This window comes from Lolium rigidum, chromosome 5, assembly GCF_022539505.1.
Source record: "Lolium rigidum isolate FL_2022 chromosome 5, APGP_CSIRO_Lrig_0.1, whole genome shotgun sequence".
In the NCBI taxonomy this organism is placed as follows: Eukaryota; Viridiplantae; Streptophyta; class Magnoliopsida; order Poales; family Poaceae; genus Lolium; species Lolium rigidum.
In genome coordinates this window covers 95,677,677-95,696,046 of record NC_061512.1, presented here as the reverse complement: position 1 = coordinate 95,696,046, position 18,370 = coordinate 95,677,677, and the positions used below count along the sequence as shown (strand labels likewise).

The 18,370-nt window shown below is 46.6% G+C and overlaps 3 protein-coding genes across 4 annotated transcripts; all 3 read right to left on the bottom strand.

Moving 5' to 3' along the window:
• Window positions 1–3,514: 3,514 nt before the first annotated feature.
• Window positions 3,515–4,829, bottom strand: LOC124652062. Its single transcript, XM_047191082.1, has 4 exons — window positions 4,717–4,829; window positions 4,336–4,489; window positions 4,151–4,221; window positions 3,515–3,849 (listed from the first exon to the last, which is right to left on the bottom strand). The coding sequence occupies exons 2-4, from the start codon at window positions 4,471–4,473 to the stop codon at window positions 3,669–3,671; spliced, it is 390 nt and encodes a 129-aa protein (XP_047047038.1). The 5' UTR covers window positions 4,474–4,489; window positions 4,717–4,829; the 3' UTR covers window positions 3,515–3,668.
• A 586-nt stretch (window positions 4,830–5,415) lies between these two features.
• LOC124652954 (putative methyltransferase At1g22800, mitochondrial) lies at window positions 5,416–8,703 on the bottom strand. Of its 2 annotated transcripts, none has more exons than XM_047192004.1 (10): window positions 8,358–8,703; window positions 8,038–8,176; window positions 7,582–7,651; window positions 7,406–7,470; window positions 7,250–7,328; window positions 6,956–7,043; window positions 6,607–6,671; window positions 6,417–6,506; window positions 5,759–5,889; window positions 5,416–5,664 (listed from the first exon to the last, which is right to left on the bottom strand). In XM_047192004.1, exons 1-9 carry the CDS (start codon window positions 8,686–8,688, stop codon window positions 5,773–5,775), a joined length of 1,044 nt encoding a protein of 347 aa, XP_047047960.1. In that variant the 5' UTR covers window positions 8,689–8,703; the 3' UTR covers window positions 5,416–5,664; window positions 5,759–5,772. The 2 variants fall into 2 exon arrangements, with proteins under 2 accessions (XP_047047960.1, XP_047047961.1); XM_047192005.1 differs by having other exon boundaries at window positions 5,416–5,571.
• Window positions 8,704–15,082: 6,379 nt separating this feature from the next.
• LOC124652937 (glucuronoxylan 4-O-methyltransferase 1-like) lies at window positions 15,083–16,437 on the bottom strand. The gene has a single exon (XM_047191985.1). The coding sequence runs from the start codon at window positions 16,123–16,125 to the stop codon at window positions 15,226–15,228; it is 900 nt and encodes a 299-aa protein (XP_047047941.1). The 5' UTR covers window positions 16,126–16,437; the 3' UTR covers window positions 15,083–15,225.
• Window positions 16,438–18,370: the final 1,933 nt, after the last annotated feature.

Sequence of the window (18,370 nt, the reverse complement as noted above, 5' to 3'; positions counted from 1 at the left end):
TCGTCCTGAGCGCGGAATTCACGTCGCATCTCATTACGAAGAGCCTCAAACTCCCTCCTTGTGATGATATCTGCATCACTCTTGTTTTCCTGGTTAACAAGTTTATGATCACTAGCAGACATCGTTAGTAGATTAGTGCACTAAAGCAAAAATATATGGTGGTACTCTCACAACTCACTCAAAACTGATAAGAAAAGGAAATCTTACCGCTCCAAAGTGAATTAGTATTGCTTACCACTTGTAGGAACAACTAGCGCACGGATGTAGCGAAGCGAATATCAAGGGTATAAGAACAAATCACACGACAAATCAGGATATATGTGGGGATGTAGGTAAGCTACCTATTTGCACCAATAACAAGCTCTAGCGCTGACCGTAGACAACCAATGATACTCACACAAGGCGATATAATGGGGCAATGCAACTATATGTAGGAAAGGTTGCAATGCACTAGAGAGACGCTAGCAAAGCTCAACGAGACAGGCACAAGATTGCTCAACTACAGGTGCAGTAAAATAAAATTTAGACCTTCACTTGACTCTTCTAGCACTTCACTTTTCTTTTTGGATTTTTCTTTTATAACGCAGCTATGTAGCTCTTTTTGCTTCTTTTCAATTTTCTATTTTTTTGATTTTATGACTCAACTCCTTGATAACACGGCCAACAAAATATGCAAAGCACCAAACCCTAATGAGCAGCCTGTCGAGCGGTAAAACTAGTCTCTTCTGGGGAAGTTCCTAGTCACTTATATCGAAAGGTTGTGGCTATGGTTGGGACAAACACACTGTATGCTATGTGGACTCGGAGTAACAATAACTGAAACTAGATGATTATAGAGACTCAAACCCTAACAATACTAGATGCAAGAAAAAGATACGCAAAAACAACTACGAAAAGCAACTAAAAACTTGAAATTAGTTCAATCTAAAGGCTATGGCAAACCCTAACCCTAATATTTTTGGATTTTTCTGGATAGGAAACACTCACAACTCAACTATGGGGTGGATTGTGGATAGCTTACCGAGGAAAACTGGAAATGAGATACCAAGATGATATGGGGTGGCCCGATCTTCTCAGTAAGCAAGGGTGGTGATGATGATCACGGGATGATAGCAGCGGAGGAACACGACGATGTAGTGGATGATAACTTGTATGACGCAACGAGATCTCTCGATTGGTCTCTGTCGCCAATGCAACAGCTCTCAACCCTGCAAGATATTCGCAACTCCACACACTTGCGCACGTAGCCGCCGACCACGAAGCGGTAAGTTGCAACCTTCTAATTCCCAATGGAACAGCAGATCACACAAGCAATATGGTGTAGAGAATTCAATAGTTTTGCAGAGCAAACAACTAAGAACTAGGGTTTATCTTAAACGTGGTCTAAAGCAACTTTGGGGGCGTCCTATGGACTTATATAGGCGTCCAGGACGACCTCAGGTCGAAAAAGTACGAAAATAACCGACCCAGAATAGATCTGGTCGAGACAGACTCGGAGTCGGCCGGTCTGGCGGCCGGTCGACCGGGTCTGGGACCGGCCGGTCCGGTTCAAACCAGGCCTGGCGCCGGGTGGTGACCGGGCGAGGCTCCCGAGCTTACTGGATAGTGCCCGGATGGCACAAGCGTCGCGGCCGGTTGAAACCGGACGGATCCGGCGCTGGATCCGGTTGGACCGGGCCTGGGACCGGTTCGTTCGGCGGCACGGCCAGTCGGACCGGATCTGGCACCGGCCTGAACTTCAGCTTCCCCTCTCGTGCCTTCCTCCCGCTCCTCCCTCGCGCGTCCATGGGATTCCTTCAGATCCAGCTCCATGTCCAGCTTCACGTCCATCTTCTGGTCCAGCTGCTCCTCTCCTCCTCGTGCGATGCTTGCTCCCTCCTCATACCTGATCATACACAAGTAATAACACTTAGGCAGTATAAAGTTCTCATCAATCAAAGTATCGTTTAGGAACAAGTTCACCTGTTGTTTAAGTAGCTTCGCACGAGCTCGTGTCATTGGTCCAATCCTAACTTCATTGGACTTGAGCTTCTCAGCAGGATCATCTTCAACTTGCAATGACGGAGGTAGTAGTGAGATAGGGATGTCCTCATCATTATAGCTTCCCTGACAAGAGAAGGAAATGTCTGGAGGAAAAAAAAATACTTTTACTTAGTTACCCCTCCTGTAGCAGGAGTGGACAACTATCCACAATGGGTGAAAGCCCGAAGAAGAAATGCCAACTACTTTTATTTTGTTAGTTTAAAAAATAACGATTTTATAAAGTACTAAAAGCTTTCTCAAAACACGGGAATACAAAAAATAATGCACAGATTTGAGTGGCATGCCTTTTCAGTCCTATGTGATTAAATAATCTAGTACATGAATTTGTCTCAAGAAATGTTCGACAGCATATACAAAACAAATGTATTTGAGTGGGATGGAACATTTTGGTCAACATACCATGCACTCATTAGGGAAAAACCTCTTAGGATTTGAATCATATGAATCAAACGACATTCGGAGAGAAATTCCCAAGGATTATATGTCCTCTAAAAATAATGTAAAATTCTTTTGAATACATGGAGCTCTAACGAAGTGTACCACTTAGGTACATAGACCAAATAACAACGAGTAGCATAATTACAAATCTGTTGCAGTTAATTAGAACTTGCACATGAGAGATTAAGGTGTTTCCTTTCATACTTGTGGATCTTTATTTTAGACAAGCACAGCTGATTGGATAAACTTCAGGTACACAACGGAGTTTGGGTCACGGCTTGGGCTTTGTTAGCTGGTTACCGGCGTGTTCGATGGGTTCTCTCGTGTTTCGCTGTGTCACTGCAAAGTCGGAGCTGCGGTGGAGTGCGTTCCTACGACAATGATGACCGCGGGAATGATGATCGGCAACCGGTGGCTTTTGGTGGAGGATTCGGCCTGCGCAAGTCCAACTAGGTTCTCTTGCGAAGCTCCACGTCTGAGTCAGAGCTATCTCTCGTTGGCTATGTGTGGCCGACTATTGGATTTTGGCGCAAGTCGGTCGGTGCTTGTGCCCAATATAATCATGTTTCATGACAATATTGGTGCACTTGTATTTGTTTTTTGTTGGTTGTCCATTAATTAATCAGACATCAGACATCTTGTCTATTAATGAAAATGATACGTTAAGGAGCATCCGTTGTTAGCCAAGGCACGGGCTACTCTGTTAAATTATTGAAGTTCTAGTTCTTTCTTCTGAACCAAGTTATTGGTTCTTTTTTTCGGGGAGAAATCGAGTTGTTAAGGTCGCATTTCACAAAGAGCCAGCAGAATTTTGGGGATCAAACAGCCAGACTGAAAATTACATAGCCTACAACAGGTTGACAAAGTAGGCATGGTCGAACGAGGTGGAGTTGCTGCGACCCATAAGCGCTTGACAACTGCCTCAGCCCCCGTCAACTGTTCGAGATCCCGGTCACTGCTGAACGGAAAGGCAATCTCTCGGATGACGATTGGTGCACTTGTTTTGACTTTTGACCACATGTAATTCCCTCTATCAAGATACAAGCAAATGCGTCTAAGAAATGGACAACACACACGACAAACAATGATATGATACTAACTCAAGAACCTAAGCATGTTAAGCATGCTTCATCATAATATAGGAGTATCATACAGCAATATTGTTCCATCTAGGAGTAGGAACTTATTTACTCAAAACCTTGTGGCTTATCGGCATTGGCATTGGCCACGTCAGCAGCACTCCCATCCTTGTCCTCCAAGTTGAGCGCTGGCAATGGAGCTTGAGGTGCTGTCGCTCCCGCTGCCAAGGCTTCCGTCTCCTCATCACGCGCCGGTAACATGTGCAGGTGCCTGAGTTTGACGATTTTACTAAACCCGGTCCAAAAAAAGTGAAAAAGAGTTATTACCACAAAAGCAAAATAAAGAAAAAAATTGAGTCATCTTTTCTGAGAAAAGTCATGCGGCATTATTACAAGCTCCAGATCAAAAGACAAAGTTCTTGGTAGAAGTTAATTGCCATTGTAGCTTTTGAATTAACATGGGAAGGGAGCTAGATCGGCTCATTCTTCTACAGGGGAAAAAAGGTCGGTTCGTTCAATTCAAATTGACACACATAGTAAAATGATATAAGTAGACCCGCAAAAAAAAAATGATATAAGTAGAACCATACATTTTTCGCCGCTCTCTGGGTTCTTGCGGAGGTGCTAGTGCGTCTTGACGACAGTCCTTAAGTATTGAATGCTGTAAGGAAAAACATTAGGAGTAGAGTGTCATACATGCCAACAAATAAAATGTGGTTTTCTGAAAAGCAAAGGGACGGACTGGGAAAGAGTTGCGCATGTCTTAGGCACGTACAGAGGTGAACTCGAAATGGTGACCTGAACTATTTCTCGCCGAGCTATCCCAGTAGTCTGATGACTTTCTTTCGATCAGGATGAACTCCTCCGAGTCCCCAAAAATATTGCAGATCCCACTTGCGGGCGTCTCTTCCATCAGTTCTTCGCTCCTCCTGCAACAGATCATCCAAACGTTTCATTGGATTTGGTCGCAAGCAACAGATTAAATCTCCCCAGAATTCGAATCTCTTGGAAGTGTTGTTCCGTAGAGGAAATTAGTCGAGATCAACATGTAAAAAAACATAGGGTTTTGCCCTAAAGACCAGTAACGAGAAGCAAGGATTGAATCGATCTGTTATAGGACCAGAAGAAATCTATCTTTAGCGAGAAATCACTGTACCACCAAAACCAACGTCGATCGGCCCGTCAAGGATTGCAGCCGGCCGGCCGGTTGGAGATGAAGTAGTAGGGGTGCAACGAGAGGTAAAACGCGATCTGGCAGCGATGCCGGAGTCGGCGATGGTAGACTACCCCACTAGGCCACTACGGGACAGACCGAGTATATAGCCGCATCGCTGGGTCCGATTAGTTGGAACATATAGGCTTATGGGGTGCGTTGGTAAGTGCACGACACGTAAACCGGGAAGTAGAACTAGGATCAGATCGTATCACGTCACGGTACAAACATAATACGGAGTATCACACTGGTTGTAGAAAAACAAATAAATATCAGACTCTCACACGTACGCACATACATACCAAAAAAATCACACCATCTGGACGCCTATTCTAATTTTATCATGTTTTTCCTACCGCCAAATGCTATGCTACGGCCAGTCATAATTTGAATCAGCATTTGGAATTAAAATTAAAAGTTATATTTCCATCTACAATTTTAAGCACAACTTTGATGGTAAGAAGAACGAGTTGCTTCGTCCAGTCTCTTGCAGCAGCCTACGATGCATAAGATTACTATAACTAGCAGCACAACTGTCCAAAAATGGGCAAGTTATATTTATTGACATGACAAGTTTAATAACAGAGTTCCTTCGAATTTACAATGGGTCAACCAGAACAGTTGTTACAACATTGTAACACGTCACCGGTAGGCTAGGTTCATGGTCCAAACAGTCCATTAAAGTCGGGACTGCCACTCAAAGAGACACTGAAAATATTACAGGATGATCGTGAAGAACGATGTAACAAGGGATTCTTCAGAGGATTTTGGTGGCAACCAACAAAGCACACTTGCTTTCTGCAAATCAGGATGCATCGGAAACCCGAGGTTATACTGTGAGGCACTAGGGGTTTCTTTTCCATCTTCGGAGAGAGATTTTTTAAATAAAGGCTGGTAAAAGAACATAAATGATAAGTATAGCTGCAACAGATGGGTGAATGAACAAATACAGTAACAGAAAATGAACTCGATGCCATCCTCTTACCATTTGCTAGAAGTTCACTCTTGGTTGGAACCAAATTCTTTCCTTATGTCACTAAATGATACAGTCGCAGAACCCCTTCTCTTAGCTTTTTGCTGCGATGAATGCTCCTTCCAGCCAGTCATGTAAATTACCTGCACAAAGCAAGTACTCTTCCATTTCAACATAAAGAGCATATATGTTACTAGCGTTCAGAGTAAGGTGGCCTAAAAGCAGCTAAAAGTAGAGAAAAAGTAGTATGAAGTAGTCCCAGCTGCATTTATTTAGCTTTGGAAATGGTGAGTTGGGCATGCACTCCCCTCTCAGCTTTACTCCCCACTTTTCTAGGTAGTCTTGTGTGGTAAAAATTGGTTGCCTATGCATGCGTACAGCTGAACGCAGTTATATGTACTGCAGGTAAGACGGGAAAATTTGATTTGGTTGCACATTGGTATCTCCACACGCCTTATAAAACAAAAAACAAAAGTGATGGATTGTATGTGCTCTACAATATGAAATGGATAACAAACTCTGAATGTGTTGAACATTTTCAACGAGGGAGGTCACAATTACTACCCTTTATTTAGTCAAGTTGAATGAGAAGAGAAATTATTTAATCACTGTCAAGTTGAAATTCTCTGCTCTTCCTTACAAAAAATTGTAATCTTAAACAGTACCAAACCTGAAAGGTAGCTGGAATGGTTCCATCTTCTAACCCAAACATTGACTGGTATATGGCTGCAGTAGCCAGTGCTGTATCTCTCTTTAATATCTGGCAATAGAAAACCAGTGTAAATTCAATTACCCTGTTAATAAATTAATTAAAAATAGCTAATAAAAAATTCAGTCATCATTATATTAGAAAGGCTTACAGGGCTTCTTTGGAAGAGAGCATTCGTTTCTGCCATTGCTCTAAGATGTTCCACAAGTTCCAGAGCTAATTGATAAAAAGTAATAAAACTGTCAGGACGAATAAGCAACTTGCTGAATAGGAAAATATCATTTTGAGGCGTTTAACACAATAACATATTACATGCTTCTTGAATATAAAATAAATTTATCAGACAACCTATTCCTAATTGTATATGAATAACACAAACTGACAAAAGTGACCCTTATTATCACAGTCACAGGAATGTTGTAAATAGGATGCTCGTTCCATCTTGACTATATTGTAAAAATATATACACTAATTAGAAAATTAAGAGTTCTGGTACGCACCACTATTGTACTTGACTGTATACCGATCTACATCAACACCAGGAAGGGCGAAGCCTGCCCTTGACAAAAGATTTCCTGCATCACGGACCTTAAGTGTACAACCCAATGTCACCATTAGAAACAGGAGACAACTAATGGGTCAACGTAAAGATTAAACTTTGCAACTATGGTCCAGTCTCATGGAAGGAATTTTACCATCTGATTTTACAATACGACAAGCTAATCAACAGAAACTTATAGGATGCATGAACAAATCTCATTTGGACAAAATTTCAGATCATAAAGGAACCATACTTGTGCTAAAGGGGACATTCGAGGACTGATGCCTCCCTCGCGTTCCATTTGAGCAATAGTGCATGCAATTCTTAGTTCCCTGACCATATCCAGGAAAAAGCAAGTCAGGCAAGAAACTGGAAAATATCGATAAATGGTAAATTTTAAGATTGTAACTTCAGAGTCTCTCCACCAAGAATCGCTGCAAGAAAAAGGCCATCAGGCTTCAACGCCAACCTACACTGCCATCAAAGGACAGCCAATTATCCTCAGTTCAGAAATTTCAGCGCTAGATAACTGAATGTTACAAAAAAATATCAACAAAAAGGCTTCATTGTTTTCTAAAAAGTTACCTGTATCATTGCTCCAGGTAGATCATTGGTCCAATGAAGCCCAAGACAGCTCATTATCAAATCCTGAGAGCTTCAGAAACAAAGAACCGCGTTAACATTAGACTAGACAATGCAAGATCACAATTTGTCTTGTCGCTTAAACTTTTGTCTTCGAAAATCAGACGCTCACACCTAAAATCTACTCCCTCCGTTCCATATTAGTTGTCACTGATTTAGTAGAAAGTTGTCCATTAACATGGAACGGAGGGAGTACAATTGACTCTTTCAATCATGAGCATAAGCAGACTATACATTGACAATATGCCCCCCCTCTTAATTCCTATAAAGGGGGATATATTCATTAGCTTTGACTGGAGCTGGAGAAAGTATGTGGCTTCAGTGCAGTTTTACTTATGCAATACGCAAATGAAACAAAAAAAAAAGACTGAAAGCTAAGCATTGCTGACATTTATTTACTTTTCTTTGATTGGAAGATACTCTTCGTCTCCAACGATGAAGTTTGTCTCGAGGCCGTCCTCAGCAGCATTCTCCAACTCCCGCCACTTCTTCACCATGTCTTCCGACATGTCCATCATGGTTAATTTCTCAATTCCACCTGGCAAACAAATTATCATCACCATCTTGCAAGTTAGTACTCCATCAATGAGAAGCAACAGGTGACATCATTTCAAGGCGAAAACCGAAACTTGAAGCCATCTGACATGTTTCGCCGCAATGACCAGCATATTTGAGAATAAGTTGGTGCACGATAAAAAAGAGCGAGTTGAGTAGCTCACCACGGCCGCGGAGCAACCGGCGGACGGCGCCGGCTGCGCCGCCCATGCAGAGCGCTGAGGGGAACGCCTTCCTGCAGTCCTCAAGGCGATCGAGGAGGTTATCGGCGACGGCATCCAACAGCGCGTCGTTCTCCCGCATCGCCCACGCCGCTCGGTCCCGGTGCCGGCGCTTCAGGTCGCGGTCGAAGATCTTGACGCGGCCGCCGTCCCCACCGTCCAGACCGTCGGCCGCGGCGGACGAAGAGAATTGGTGCTTGGGAAGGAGGTGGGAGTGGCGGGGGTGGCGAAGGAGGAGGAGGCGGCGGGCGGCGACCGCGGCTCCGGCAGTCATGGCGAGCGCCGGCGGTGGAAGACAGGGACCAGGCGACCAGAGAGAGTTTTGGGCTTCGTCTTGAATGGGCCAGGTTGTTCACTCGTTGAAGTGTTACTGGACGAACGTCCGTCCACTTCAGGAGAGTGGCCCAACATAGAGCATCTCCACTCGTCCCCCGACGAGGCCCCCGAGCCCCCGAGGGACGTTTTTTCCATCCGGACGGCGAAATTTGGTCCAGTCGCGTCCCCGGTACCTCGTTTTCGTCCGGATTTGGCTCTTCATCCATCCGGCGAGCCCACGCCACCCCCGGCCCCCCGGGGAGCGCTCGGGGACTCCGGACGAGTGAAAAGCGGGGTGGGGCCCGATCTGTCGGTGACTCGACGCACGAACCCCACCGCCACGTCGCTCAAAATCTCCCCCACCCCTCGTATCTCTCTCGCCGCCGGCACCACCCCGCCGCCCCTCCTTCCCCACCTGCCTATATTCCGTCGTCTTTGGACGACGGCCTATCTGGCTGCTCTTCCGCCACTTTGATCCCTACTTCAGATGCAAGGCGGATTGCACTGGTTTGGTTGGATTTTCGTCACTGCAGAAGTGCACAGTGGCTATGAGGATGCTGGCGTATGGAGCTCCCGGTGATACTGCAGATGACTATCTTCGGATGGCGGAGTCCACCGCCCTTGATTGTTTCTACCGGTTCCGCAGGGCCGTCATAGCGAGTGTTCGGGGACTATTTCTTGAGATCACCCACTGTCGAAGACACTCGGAGGATCCTTGCAACAAATGAAGCTAGGGGTTTTCCAGGGATGCTTGGAAGCATTGATCGCATGCATTGGCAATGGAAGAACTCGTCCGTTTGCATGGCAGGGAATGTACAAGGGTCACAAAAAAGGCCGCATCGTGATACTTGAAGCGAGTGGCTACCCATGATCTTTGGATTTGGCACTCTTTCTTTGGTATGCCTGGATCCAACAATGACATCAACGTCCTAAACTGCTCCCCGGTCTTTTCTAAGCTTGTTGAGGGTCATGCTCCTCCGGTGGACTATGTGATCAATGGTCGGCACTACAACAAAGGATACTACCTTGCAGACGGTATCTATCCAAAGTGGGCAACATTTGTGAAGACTATCTCCAACCCTGGCACCCCCAAACTTTGCGAGTTTGTCAAGAAACAAGAAGCTTGCCGAAAAGACGTCGAGCGAGCATTTGGTGTCCTCCAGCAGAGATTTGCTGTCGTCCGGTTCCCCGCTATGACTTGGTCCAAAGATCAGATGTGGGAGGTGATGAACTGTTGTGTGTGCCTACACAATATGATTATTGAAGATGAGCGAAAGCATCCGGTTCCTCTGGCTGAGCAAGAAGCACCATATGAGAGAGAGGGTCCTCTTGCACGGCCTAATCACCAGGTGCCTCCATCATGGGCCGCCTTCTTTGCTATGCGCCAGGAGATTCGAGACTCTACAATGCATCAGCTGCCGCAAGATGATCCGGTGGAGCACATATGGAGGCTCCGAGGCAACGCCAACGCCGACGCCAACTAGTCTGTCTTAATTTGTTTGAAAAATTGTGAAATTGTGTGCTTCATTTGTTTCAGCACTTGTTAAACACCGTACCGATTATCGCCGAATTTGTTTCAGCAATTTTCGTACTCTTGGTCGCCGAACTTGTTAAATTTTATGTTAAATTTGTTTGAAATATGTCAAATGGTCGAGGTTGGGGGTTTCCTCCCGGGGGGACGGCTGGAACTTCGGCGCTCCCCACGCCAAATCTTCCTCCAATCCGGACGAAAATTTCGTCGGATTTGGGCGTGGGGAGCGCCAACGAGTGGGGATGCTCTTAGGAAGGTAAACGTCTCGTCGAAGTTGAGGGTTTTTCTTGGACGCTTCACACCAGCCCGTACCTAATGATGATGTGATGGGGTCTAAGGCCACGTGGGTTGCCCGATCTCACGAATTGACCAAGGGAAAAACGAGAGAGAGGAAGAACACGAAGAACACAGCGAAGAACACGATGAACACACGCAAACACACACCAACCAGATACAATTCCGGTTTACTACCAATAGCTCGAACCACTATCCCGATAGAATCTCTCGAGGGAAAGACACGAGGTTGAATCCCCGAGAGAGAGACCGGTATACGATCGATAGAGTCACACGAGTGAAAGACTGCAGTAGTATCACCAGTATGAAAGATCAATCATATGAGAAGTGCCTTGTACAATAGATTTGATAATCTAAGGAGGGGTTTCCCTAATCCCAGAGAGATGGTGGAGGCATAAGCCTAATCTCAATCAAGCTATGACTTGTCTAATGAAGGGGGGTGGGAGCCTATATATAGGGAGCCACTAAGGAGGGGTAGTTTCGGCATACAAGGGGGTACATGGGACTTGGCCCGAATTGACTTGTGGTAGGCGCCTCACTTAGTCCGGAGACTCTCGTGTATGTAGGCCGGAGACTCCGGTGTTGATCTTCATGGGCCGGAGACTCCGATGTGAGTCGGCGAGGCCGGAGACTCGGGTGTAGCTGCGCTCGGAGCTTCTTCCATGTTTCCATGACCTCGGCCTTGAGTTCTCGAGCATCCATGGCGTCCTCCACTTTCTTCGTACTTGGCGATGTATTCCTATCATGGTCATATGACGGAGGATGAAGTAGCATATCATTCCACATATGTAATTGTAGGCATGCATAAAGGAGAAGATTCACCTTTGCGTGACGTGTCGACGACGATGCATATGATGTGGCAAAGACCGAAGGTTGGGCTGCATCATGATGTCTGCAACCGCATAAACATGGTTGACACGAGTGTGTGCTCAATCTACGGTGAGCAGGATTCACCAATCAACTGTATGGTAGCTCAATGTGCATGGGCCTTAGCAAAGGAAGGAATGGTCGGCATATGAGCAATTCGGAGGAACCATTGGCTAAACAATGACTATTCTTGATGGAGTCACTAGCTAAATAACATTTTGTTACAATGGTTGTCACATTGTTGGCCATATGGTATGCTAGGGTCGAGGAGGAAGACTATATATCTTCGATGGTGAATTTCAAAGCTCTCTATCGACGCACATGTTTGTGGAGAACTTCTTGAAGGATCTCTAGGTCGCTATTACACCAGGACTTCCAGTGGGAGTGGGGGGATCAAGCCCACCCATCCGAAATGGGTTCCCCTTCCGCCTCGGTACGTGAAGATTAACGTTGATGCCGTTGTGGCAAAGATTGGCAAAGGAGGAGCTCTAGGTGTGGTCTGCCGACGAGAAGATGGGTCCTTTCTAGAGGCTTCTGCCCTAAATGTTATTGGAATCTTTGATCCTGGAGGCTATGGCATGTAGGGAGGCAATGTCGCTGGCAGATGATCTCCAACTCTGGCATATTGCAGTAGCATCAAAATGTCTTTAGTATGGTGACCCAAGAGATCAAGGCCAAAGCGGTAGCATTTTCTAGGGTGTTTTTCAAGCACGAGAATAGAATTTCGAATTTAGAAGCTCACAAAGTGGCCCTAGTTATGTTACTGGTAGTTTAGGTAGGAAAGTTTGACTTCTTCGGCTTTTTAGAGGTCTTTGTATTCCTATGTTACTGATAAACCGTATGGCTTTTGTACTGAGTTGATATTCAAAATTAAGCATTTTCTACTGGTGTCGCTTCTTGTATCATGCTCCCTCCATCCCAATTATATATGAAAAATATCAAACCTATATTACTAGAAGCACCATGAAATATATTTTCATGATGAATACATTATATATTGCAAGAATTTATATGTTTGTTTTTATATTCAACCAAAAATTATACGCAACACACTTTGGGACGGAGGGAGTATAAGTCACCACATTTTACTATTGGCCTAAGTATTTTTTGTTTACCTTTTTAAATATTACCAATCATATTTGTTTAAATGTTTCAATAATGAAAACACATGGAGTAGCTTGTTATTTACAATGGACATATGTACTTTCACATCACAAAAAGGCTTCATAACTTTCTATGTTATGTAGGCAACAAAATTTCATAAAAAAACAACACAAATAAGTGTGTGAGAGAGAGAGAGCGCATCTTGTGAGCAGGTATATTGACCGCTTCACCAAAATCTGTGATAGTTGCAGTGTTGGCTGGTGGCAGATGGAAGGGAGCTAGGATCTCACTCGGGTGACACACATGTAATGTCATCAGTGGCCATAGGCCCTTACCGATGACTAACACCACCTCTTCCTGTGGCGAATTGGTATTGAACTATGTGGCCTTGGGGGCAGGTGTTGAACTTTGTGGCATTGCGGGTATAAGCTTTATACATCTGGAGTTGTGGCTCCTTTCAGCGGTCGTTCGACGACGAGGATGTGGTAGATCTAGGACCTGTTTGGGGAGCATCCTTGCGCAATGTACATTAACAACGTGTTTGTTTTGTCTCTTGTGTCAGCCTTCGTTTTGAACCCGCAAACCCCTTTGTAATCATCATTGGGTGTATCTAGGTTCACCCAATAGTGATCACCGAGTTCAGACCCATTTTGTTTGATATTACATTCATTTTAAAATATAGACCTTTTTAGAAAACTAGTTTAGCTTTTTAAAAGGTTTATATTTTGAATGGATGTAGTGCAATAGTGAGTGACACCCTGATTTTAAATGAAATCTATGTACGATCTGTTGGAGGACAGTTCGCACCCTAGGTCTGCCTCTAGCGCCATGAGACCCTGGGGAGCTGCCCGGGCTCCGGCGACTGATCTCGATCTCGGTTCATCTATGTGCAACGGGTTAATTTTGTCATTAGTTTCGTGGGCATTTGGTCACCGATACTACAGCTGCTTGACCTCGCCCAGACTCAATGGACACCCTAGCTCAGCCAGAGCCACTGGCTGCCATATTTCCCTTCAGACTAGCCACAATTGGAGTATCATAGGTAGTATCATGCATGCCATGTAGGCAAAAATTTGATGTGACACATCAATTAATGAGGAGAGAGGTGAGAGTAGTATCATAGGTAGATACGGTATCATAGCACGTAAAACTAGAAATTTTAGTGGCAAACAAATCATATACACATATTTACATTGAGATTCTACAAAACATTAAATATGATGCAACTATGATACTAATTCATGATATTATGCATTGTAGGTGTTGTATCATAAACTAGTATCATATGCATGATACTACTAATCTATGGTACTTCCCATTGTGACTGGTCTGAGCATCCCAAAATACGGGGAGGAAAGGCTCCGATGAGCAGTAACCAAAGAATGGAATTCGTTGGGAGTTTCTTTCTTGTACTGTAACAAGAAATCTAACAGGGGACAGACTTGCATGTTACACTAGAAACTTTACAGATGTCACGCACGCGCGTTCTTAGCCTCTACAATCAGGCTGTTGAAACTCGGATCTCAACTAATCGAAGTTCAACTCCTAGGTACCCCTTCACTTCGAACTTGGGCACTGTGCCATGGAAATTAAAATGCCACGCAGGTGATTGCCCCAGCTGTCTACAAAATGCCAGGCAGGTCACCGCCCTAGCGAAAGGGCAACGTACCATGTATCGTCCAAAGCAATCGAAATCAGGCCACCCTCCCTTCACCGCTGCCGGTGTCAGCTAGCCAGCCAGATGGAAAGGCAGAACACACATGGAGAAGTACTGGCGGAATGAATGTTGAAGTCGATCGATCTTTCAGTGGTCATAATGTTGCTGATCATTGCTCGAATCATTCATCATCCAATTTCCAATGCAGTTAACCTTAACCTGCATTGCCTTGCATACACAACTATGCAAGATGTTTCCACAACTGTGGTATTATTGGTGCAAACAAATACTAGATCTCTTTATTCTTATCACTCCACATGCACCTCCCTAAGACTACCCACAATGAAAGTATCATAGGTAGTATCATGCATTCCATGCATGCAAAATGCTGATGTGGCAGTGCAATTAAGGATGAGAGAGATGGTACTAGTATCATATGTAGATACTGTATCATAGCACATACTACTAGAAAAATTAATTTCAAGTAAATCTTGTACATATATTTGCATTGAGATTCTACAAAACAATTAATATATGAAGCCTATGATACTAGTATATGATACCATGCATTGTGGAGATAGTACATGTAGTAGTATCATACACATGATACTTTTATATGATACTATGCATTGTGACTAGTCTAACTATATATGAGCCACACAATTGAAAGGAAAATATCTTTCAAGAATAGAAATGTAGTGCAAATGGTTCCAAATTACAACATATAGGATTCCCCTCTTGATTGACAACCATCAGTGTCAAGGGGGCGCGGGATCGAAAATTCACAGCTGACTACTGCTTTCATAGTAGATACAGAGGGGGGGGGGGGAATGGACAACTCCTCTTCTCCGGAATACTAGATCGCGAGCGTTGGTTTCTCAATCCAACGGCCTTGGTCGATTGCCTCCAATGAATGGCACGGTGTAGTATTCAGTATGCACAGCTGTGTAGTGTTGGGGTATTTTCTGATCATGGTGAGTGCAGCCGTACATACTACTACACCGGATCGATATCGGAGGTCGAAATGGGGTAACTGGTAGTGATTAGTTCAGAGGGCAGAATGGCGTGCCGGGCTTCTCCCTGTGGCTGGGGATGACGAAGTGCCTGATCCTGCCGACCTGCTCGGTGAGGTATGCGTCGCAGAGGAAGGCCTTGGAGAAGGTGTCCTCCACGGTCCTGTCCACGTCGTGCACGAACACGTCCGTGGCGCCGTCGCCTGGCCGCCGCGCGCGGGCCGCCATGCCGGCGGTGTAGATGGCGCCCATCCTCCCTGGCGCCTCGGGCGTCCACCCCGTGGGCGCGTCCACCATGATGAGGTCCCACTCGGTCTCGTGGAAGGCGGCGGGGAGGCCGCGGAGCGCGAGGCGGCAGTCGGCCTCGGTGGCGGCGGCGAGGTCGGGCTGCGCGGTGCACCCCGGGTGGTCCCGCAGCGCGATGAGCTCGTCGGCCTCGGTGAGGCGGGTGGCGTAGGTGACGTGGTAGGACTCGAGGCCCGGGTGCTTGGAGCGGACGGAGGCGATCCAGGTGGCGTCCTCCTCGAGGAACACGGTGCGGCCGCCGTGGTTGAGAGCCGCCCACATGGGGCTGTCGTGGCCCAGGCCGAAGACGAGGAAGTTGCAGGGCGAGCGGCTCTGCAGCACCCGCAGCGACACCCCGATCTCCGCCGCCGTCTGCTGCGGCGTCACGTTCGACGTGGCGTAGTGCACCAGCGCGGCCGCGATCGGGGACGGCAGCTTCGAGCAGGACGTCCCATCGCCCCCGCCGCCGCCGCGTAGATGCGAGGTGGTAGAGGTGGATGGGGAGAAGAGCGTGCGGGCGGAGAAGAGGACGAGGAAGCCGGCGAGTGCGGCGACGAGGATGAGGCGGAGGCCGACGAAGCTCTGCAGCTTGGCCTTCATGGAGACGAGGTGGAGGGCCTTGCGGACGTGCACGGAGCTCGACATGAAGGATGGGCGCGCGGGCAGAGAGACCAAGAAAGCTGCTCGATCTCCCCGGTTCTTCTCGATGTTGTGGTGGAGAGGTTTATAGGCGGGCACCGATGTATGATGCTTGAAGGTGAGGCGAGGAAGAAGATTGGTTAATGGTGGAGGGAAGATGGGATTGTGATGATGGGCCGGGTTGGGTGATGAGGACACGGGACCTGCAAAGTTTGGTGTAGGGTTGGAAATCAGGTGGATGGATGGACGGACGGATGGATCCTCTGTATTTTGTCATTGTGGGGCTCCATTTTGGTTGAGCATGGGAGGCGTTCATGGCGTCGAATGGGGCAGATGTACGTGGCGTCTATACTGTACAGTATTATTTTCGAGACATGTATATATCCCTAATTAACGTGTTTTAATAAATACGTACTACAGTACGAAACGGACGTGGTGAGGGATGGATACGGTGGGCTGGAGATATCATCATCCGTTTCAAATCACATCAAAGCGTGGAATGGCTTATCCTCTAGTTGATGTATGCGAGAAGACGCCACCATATCGCTCCGAGTAAATCACGGACACTGTTGGATTTTGGTTTCACCCGTGCGTGCAACGGAGCATCCCCTGTTTCTTATCGCCCCTTGCTCCAAACTGCATCCACGTTTTTATTCCACAACGATTCGCCACTTCCTGTCTCGCGACAGCGGCAACAACACATCTCCTCCAAATCTCCGCTGGCCATAACATTGGTCTCCTCTCCTTCCATCTCCGGCAGCAGGAGAGAGGAGAACCTATTTCTCCCCGTTATGTTAGGGCATCTTCAGCAGGGCGACTTATAACGACAATTTATTCCGTCCATTTTAGCTGGCTGACGGTCCGACCTACCAGACCAGTGCGTACAGCGGCGCGACCCACTGTGTCCGTGCTGGTCATGGACGGGCTTGCAGCGGTGAACAACAGTTATGTCTCACCATCGGACTCCTCGTCCGAAGATAATTCGATGATATTTTTATAGGAAAACTCAATTACCTTACTTACTCATATGCACAAGTATATGCGGTCAGTACATAAATGCATCATCAATGTGTATGCTCACTCCAATGCAACGGAATTAAAATAAATTTAAACTCGCTCCCGCACCTAATATATGTCATGCGACTAAGCTAGCGGATTGTGAGCGCACGGGCGATCAACGCGCCCTAGCGTGCGTCTGCAGAAGAGTTGCTGGCGTGGCTAGTGGTGGAGGCATCCAACTCCAGCAACACACGAGCTATATGTCGTCGCTGGAAATGGGGAAAGTCACAACGACGGCCGGGGATGGCAATAGCTAATCAGATCTTTTGTCCATGCTGTAGACGACGGCTACAGAACGAGGTCCGTGGGCAGGCAGGACCCTCTCGGAACTAGCGATGACAACGACAATGGTGGGTGAGGGTTTGGAGCAGGGGAGTTGCTTATGTATGTCTTCTGTAGCAAAGGGAGGACATGGGATGATGTGTGCGCTGTCCAGCTCGATGCATCGATGGTCCAAATTTGGTGAACGGATAGGTCGGTCTACGCGAATCGACACACGGTGGTCGCGCCGCTGAAGCATGTGTTCCGTGTTCGCCAGTATGCGCGGACCAATTCAGATGGCCTAGGACAACATGGGTGGCCCCGCTGGAGATGCCCTTATGTAATTAGGGATAGTTTTTGTCCGTTGTGGGGCATTATTGGGTGGGTGGCGGTAGTGCCGCCCAGGTGAATAAATTTTCCTCAACTCTACTCCCACACTTGTGCCGATGTTGATGGCAGGGCCACGGAGTTGATGTCATCAATGTGTGTGTGTGTCCACCTGTCGACAACTTGGTCTTCTCGACCGCCGTTCTTCAGATCTGGTGGGATAAATTTCTCGGCATGTCACCGGCGTTCGTCGTTATTCACGGTGGTGTTTGAGGTGGATGCTCCGAGCTACACCTGGCATTCCTCGGGTCGGCCGGGTTTCAGGCCGGGCCTGGAAAAGCCCGACCTAAAATTCTCGGGGCCGACCCGGCCGGTCCGACCTTCGGGCTTACAAATTAGGCCTGAACCCGGCCCGAACTAGCAAAAGCTCGACTGATGACGTTGGGACTCCAAGTGCAGAGTGTTGCGTCAGTAGAGTATTTTCCGCACAAGGGTGACTCGAGGGTTTATATCGAACTCTCGAGGAACTGAAGAGTATACTATTCTCTCTTTTTCTAGCAATCCTGCAAGTAAAATAAATGCCTTGTGTTCCTAACTTCACCGT

Coding starts and splice junctions, on each gene's coding strand:
- LOC124652062 (XM_047191082.1), bottom strand. CDS start 4,473: ATGGAAGAGACGCCCGCAAGTGGGATCTGCAATATTTTTGGGGACTCG. Junction 4,222..4,335: donor ACCATTTCGAGTTCACCTCT/GTACGTGCCTAA, acceptor TTTTCCTTACAG/CATTCAATACTTAAGGACTG. Junction 3,850..4,150: donor CCCAGAGAGCGGCGAAAAAT/GTATGGTTCTAC, acceptor GACCGGGTTTAG/TAAAATCGTCAAACTCAGGC.
- LOC124652937 (XM_047191985.1), bottom strand. CDS start 16,125: ATGTCGAGCTCCGTGCACGTCCGCAAGGCCCTCCACCTCGTCTCCATG.
- LOC124652954 (XM_047192004.1), bottom strand. CDS start 8,688: ATGACTGCCGGAGCCGCGGTCGCCGCCCGCCGCCTCCTCCTCCTTCGC. Junction 7,044..7,249: donor GAATGTCCCCTTTAGCACAA/GTATGGTTCCTT, acceptor TGTACACTTAAG/GTCCGTGATGCAGGAAATCT. Junction 6,507..6,606: donor CTCTCTTCCAAAGAAGCCCT/GTAAGCCTTTCT, acceptor TTCTATTGCCAG/ATATTAAAGAGAGATACAGC.